The sequence below is a fragment of the Vespa velutina genome, chromosome 2 (genome assembly GCF_912470025.1).
Source record: "Vespa velutina chromosome 2, iVesVel2.1, whole genome shotgun sequence".
NCBI classification, from domain to species: domain Eukaryota; kingdom Metazoa; phylum Arthropoda; class Insecta; order Hymenoptera; family Vespidae; genus Vespa; species Vespa velutina.
This window is the reverse complement of record NC_062189.1, coordinates 3,600,810-3,606,809: the sequence shown is the minus strand read 5'-3', so window position 1 is coordinate 3,606,809 and position 6,000 is coordinate 3,600,810. Positions and strand designations below refer to the sequence as shown.

At 30.7% G+C, this 6,000-nt stretch overlaps 1 protein-coding gene across 3 annotated transcripts in view; it reads left to right on the top strand.

The window, feature by feature from the left end:
• LOC124947308 (angiopoietin-2) overlaps positions 1-6,000 on the top strand; it is a 37,299-nt gene that overhangs the window by 28,838 nt on the left and 2,461 nt on the right. For all 3 annotated transcript variants that reach the window (XM_047489300.1, XM_047489301.1, XM_047489302.1), the window contains exons 2-6: positions 1,136-1,413; positions 1,840-2,363; positions 3,898-4,160; positions 4,385-4,691; positions 5,738-5,869. In XM_047489300.1, coding sequence (XP_047345256.1) covers positions 1,136-1,413; positions 1,840-2,363; positions 3,898-4,160; positions 4,385-4,691; positions 5,738-5,869 — 1,504 coding nt within the window. The remainder of the gene's footprint in view (positions 1-1,135; positions 1,414-1,839; positions 2,364-3,897; positions 4,161-4,384; positions 4,692-5,737; positions 5,870-6,000) is intronic.

Sequence of the window (6,000 nt, the reverse complement as noted above, 5' to 3'; positions counted from 1 at the left end):
CAAATATATAAAAATAATATAATTATTGAAATATATCAAAATAATCAAAGTACATTCGAGTAAAATGCGTATACCCATACATATAAAATCTCATATATATATATATATATATATATATACACACGGATCTGTTAAAATTGTTAGTATATATATCTGTTAAAACTGTTAGTATATATATATATATATATACTAACATGTACAGAACAATAAAAGAAAAGTATTAACGAGTATAATCGTAGGACGGAATGTAAGTAAATAAATACATAGATATTTATCTTGAACGATGAGGGACATGCGAAAACGACGATTCAATTTTCACATACCAGAAGCACGGAAGAAAAGTTTGGAACGTATCAAGAGATTGCAAATTCCTACGAAGTGAAACCCGACAAACGAGAGTTAACGACGACAACAACGACAACGACAACAACGACAACGACAACGACAAAGTGACGAAGAGAAGGACGAAAAATTATGGAGGGACTTTTAAGTCTAAATACTTCCAAGAGAGCAATTTCGTCACTCTCTCGCTCGAGTCAACTTTCTTTATTTTCTTCCGCCGGTTTTTCTTATTATCCTCAGTTATTCTTTTTTCTTCTTTCCTGCCCTCTTTTAACCAACACAGAAAGAAAGAAAAAAAAAGAGAGAGAGAGAGAGAGAGAAAGAGAGAGAGAGAGAGATAGATAGAGAGAGGTACATTCTCTTCTCCCAAGAGAGAGAGAATGCGAGAACGAAACGACGCCGCCCGGTGCTAACCGCGATCGCCTTTTTCTTGCGTAACGCACCAACAGCAGAGCCTTTCGGGCAAAAATCTTTTATACCATGGTAGGTAGAGGTATGTATATAAAGGTATGTATATATATATATATATATATATATATATATATATAAGTAAGGTAGGTACATGTTGCTAAGAAAAGAAGGCCATGAAGTTTCCTCGACTATACGACGTTTAAAAAGAGTCAGGTGCAGACACGAATTATCTGCGATGATCTTTCTCATTTTCAAGAGAAAAAGAGAGAAAGAGAGAGAGAGAGAGAGAGAGAGAGAGAGAGGGAGGGAGAGAGGGAGAGAAAAGGAGAACTCGTTTTTCATGGTTGACTCTCGAAAAAATAATTTCTCATCTTTATCTTAGGGAACAGTATCTCTTCAACGTCTTCGAGGTCATCGTCTCGACCCTTGAATCGAAGCTACAACGAATCGAGAATCTTGATAAAGCTGTTGAACATCTGATGAGGCGAGTCGAAGCTTTGGATTCGAGGGTCAACGACAACATTGACAAAACAGACGCTGTCATCGCTAAACTCAGGACATTGGATTTGAAACTGTTCAATGCACATCCTCCGATATCGCAGGAACAAATCCATGCGAGATCGGCTGATAATAGGAGGGAGGATAATGAGGCTGAAAGTGGTACAGTTTATTTTTTGTACATTTTTTTATATATATATATATATATAATCAAATAATAAAAGAAAAGGAAAAAAATGTATACACGTATATCTATATATTATTTGATTATATATATAAATATATATATATTTTTTTTTTCTTTTTTTTTAATCTATATTATATATAATATATATTTACTTCATCAACCGATTGATAATCTGACTTTTGATTATTTTTTATTATTATTCTTATTATTATTCTTATTATTATTCTCGTTATCATTCTTATTATTATTATTCTTATTATTATTGCTATTATTATTATTATTATGAAAACGTTACGAAAAATTCTAGACAAATTCTTTCTTTTAAATAATTATTAATCGCTAGTATTAAAAAAAAAAGAAAAAAAAAAATCAAACCTGTATTTTTATTTCTAACACTATAGTTCCGATAATACGATTGATCCATCATGACAATGACGAAAGATCGCCAGAATCTCTCGGTGAGAAATTGATTTCTCTTGATCAGAAGGTCTCCGATATCGATCACAAGCTTGTTAATCTAAAGAATCAACTCGACAATAATTTCTTACAAAACGACGACATAAATGCCGAGGCAAGCGAAAAGAAGCCTGTCAGTATGAGCGTCGTTGAGATCACGAAGGCGATGAGCAACGAGGTTATGAATCACGTGTCGATCGAGATCGAGAATCTTAGACAAGCCACCGGTGCGTTGGATCGTAAACTTCAATTTCATATCAACCTGGTCTCAGACAATTTAGGAGCTATTTACAATCTGATGACTGACGTACACGACGCGGTCGTTGACAAAACAATTGTTAATGATCACAGAAATTCGACTACAACTACTCAGCCACCACCAAAACAGAGCAAGTTCGATCGTTTGGTCGAAAGAATGCATCCCATGTTAACTGTTTCCGAAAAGATGGACGAAGTTTGGAATGTCGTGGTGAGTAATACAATTTTTTTCGTTTCTCAATTTTTCTTTTACTTTTCCTTTTTCTTTTCTTTTTTCTTTTCTTCTTTTTTTTTTTTTTTTGTTCTTTTTTTTATATCGAATTTATCTGACGTTCATAATCGTCACAAAAAAATATGTCATATTTTTTTACTTTCTTTCTCTTTTTTTTCTTTTTCTTTTTCTTTTTTTTCTTTTTTTTTTTTTTTTTGTTTCTTCGTAATCAAATTTTTATCTAATTATATATAATCGTTAAAAAAAATATTCTACGATTTTCTTTCTTTATCGTATATTCGTTCAATTTATTATATACAATTGTAAAATAAAATTCGACGATTTTTCCATTTTTTTTATTGAATTTCCTATCGCAATTATCCGACAATCCGGATAATCGTCGAAGAATAGAAATAAAATACAAAAAGAAATGACGAGGAAAAGGTTAATGAAGAGAAAAAGAATTTATTAGAAGATAAATAAAAAAAAAAAAAAAAGCGCCGTGATAATACACCACAATCTTCTTCTTACATCAAATATAACCTAGATCTATAACATAGATAATTATAAAGAAATCCAAAGAGAGACTTCATTAAGATTAATATATTACTTAGAGGAGAGAAAAAAAAAGAAAAGAAAAGAAAAGAAAAAACTATAAGAAAAAAAAAAAAAAAAAAAACCGTACGAGAGTTTCTCATTTCATTTCCGACGAAACGTATCTCGTAATAGAAAGAAAGAAAGAAAGAAAGGAAGAAAGTAAAAAATAAAGAAAGAAAGAAAAAAAAGGAAAAAATAAATAAACAAGGAAAATAAAAAAGAAAATAAAAAAGGAAAGGAATAAAATAGATTCGCTTTACACGCAAGGAATACATATACGGTACGTAATTGATCGCGATGCTACCTTCCGATGCGGTTTTCCCAACGCGGAATCCAGTCTAGGAGTCTCGATTAGTATAAGTCGCGTGCCAAGCAACACGATTGGCGTTAGACCGTTAAGGGTTAAAACGAGTTGAGATCGACTGGGCGATTAACTTCCTGCAGACCCAATGACTTGGCAGTGAAAACGGAACCTCGTTCTCGATTTTCATTTTATTTACATAGATAAAAGATCAGAAGATCTGAGATATTTATAAATTATTATAAAAAAAAAAAAAAAAAAAAAAAAAAAAAATCATTCGTGACGATTATAAAAAGAAACAAAATAAAAATAAAAAATAAATAAATAATTACGAAGAGAAGGAAAAAAACAATTCAATGATCGTCTTTATTTCTTTTTTCTTTTTCCTTTTTTTTTTTTTTTTTTTTTTTTTTGTAATTATTTATAATCATTTGTATAGCAATTACATATATATATATATATATATTTCTTTTTTTTTTTTGATTAATTATTTTATTCCTAAGTAATTATTTGTTTTTATCATTGTTATTGTTGTATGGTACAAGTGATAAGAACGAAAAGAAAAAAAAAAAAGAAGAAGAAGAAGGATAAAACATTTTTTTTTTTTTTCTTTTTAAAATGACATCGATCTCATAGGTCGGCACGAAAAATTCGGTGGACGATCTACTTCCAAAATCCGACGAGTTGCTTACTCAAACGCAAAGACAGGAGAGAGCGATCAGTGAGATTCACGCTGATCTTAGAACAAAGACGAATAAGATAATAGAAAATTTGGAAGGCGTCGAGAGTAGGCTTAAGAAACAAGAGGATGACGTGGCTACGTTGGCACAACGACAAATACCAGCAGAATTATTGTTGGATCCAACGATAGATCGGCTTGTCGAATATGATCCAGGAAGGTTGGTATGATCTAAATATTTAATATTAAAATTATAATTTTCGTATATTGAATATTAGTATCAATATGTTTAATTACGTTAAATCGGTATAACTGAGGACTTTGAAAAAAAAAAAAAAGAAAAAAAAGAAAGAAAAAAAAGAGAAAATCCAAGATTTACAACACGTGCAAATATATAAAAGTTTCGTTTAAACGTTCGACACTTTTTTCTTTTTCTCTGTCAAGATATGTTAACCTGCAGAACGAAAACTTCGTTACGGAAATCTCGTCCTCGTCGTCTATGACCGCAACAACGATTCCACCGTCTATTCAAACGTCAACTTCGACCTCTTCGACGTTCCTCACATATACCACGTCTTATCCGTCAAGTAATGGATCATTGGCAACAACCCCCATGACCCCAACTTCTGCTGGACCACAAAGATCAACGACTAGGAATCGTGGTGTCATATTCCCGAGTGTTAAAAATAAACCAAGTCCTGCTAACACAACCTTTACCAGTGACATCTTAATCAATTACAAAGATATCAAGGTAATACGATTATAATACGATATAATTTTTAATGATTAATTGTGTGTGTGTGTGTGTGTGTGTGTGTCTGTATGTTTAAGAAATATTAGATCGATATGAGCTTTAAATGAATTTACAAGAAAAAAAAAAGAAAAAAAAAAGCAAAAGAAAAAGAAAAAAAATAAATGTCAAAGTTATTTATTTTCTATCGATATAATCTAATACGTTAACATGTAATCTATTGAATATTCTATCTAATTTATCTAATCGTAAACGTAATACATTATTAATACTGAAACCTTTTTATAATATCTCAATCCTATATATGTATATATATATGTATATAATAATCCGATATTTTACTCTTTTTTGTTCTTTCCTTTTTTTTCTTTTATTTTTTTTTCTTTCTTTTTCTTTTTTTTTTTTCTTTTTTTCTTTTTTTCTTTTTTGTTGCCGTATCTAAAAAGAAACTTATATAATGTGAAACTTGTAATATAATTTATACCGCGTACGTAATTTATGAACTGGCAATAAATTTTCTGTCGGAGAAAACTTAAATCGGACTTAAAAAAAAAAAAAAAAGAAAGAAAAGAAAATAATAAAAAAAAAAAAAAAAAAAAAAAAAAAACAGAAAGAAAAAAGAGGGGAAAAGAAACAAAAAAAGAGAAAACACAAGCCGGCATATCAAAATATGTGCGATTTCGAAAAATTATACGGGGAATTAAAAATTTAAACAAACAAAAAAAAAAGAAAAGAAAAAGAAGAAAAGAAGGAACAGTAATCACTATTGATCTTTAAACTCTAAATAAACATAATATTTGTTGATTTACGAGCGAAAGGGACAGAGAGAGAGAGAGAGAGAGAGAGAAAAGAAAGAAGAAAAAAAGAAATAAAAGGGAGAAAAAAAAGGGGAAAAAAATAAAACGTAGAAGAAGAAGTAGGCAAAAGAGAGAAAAGAAAATAGAGAAAGAAAAAAGAAAAAAAGAAAAAAAAGAAAAAAAAAAAAAGAGAAAAAAAAGGAAAAAAGGAAAGCTAAATAAGATCGGCACACTTTCGACGTTTTCCAGGGTTTCTCGTGCGTGGACTTGCTAAATGCAGGTATGAGAGACAACGGTGTCTATTATCTTCAAATACGAGGTACTACATATTGGTTCCTCAAGGTCTACTGTGAGCAGGAAATTGCCGATGGTGGTTGGACGGTAAGTTTTCATGCTCGAGAGATCTCGACTATTCTATTCTATCCTATTCTATCGTATCCTATCCTATCCTATCGTAACATGTAATAGCGCATCGCCGATCATCGAGTTCTTACGTATGAGAAGGAAGACGT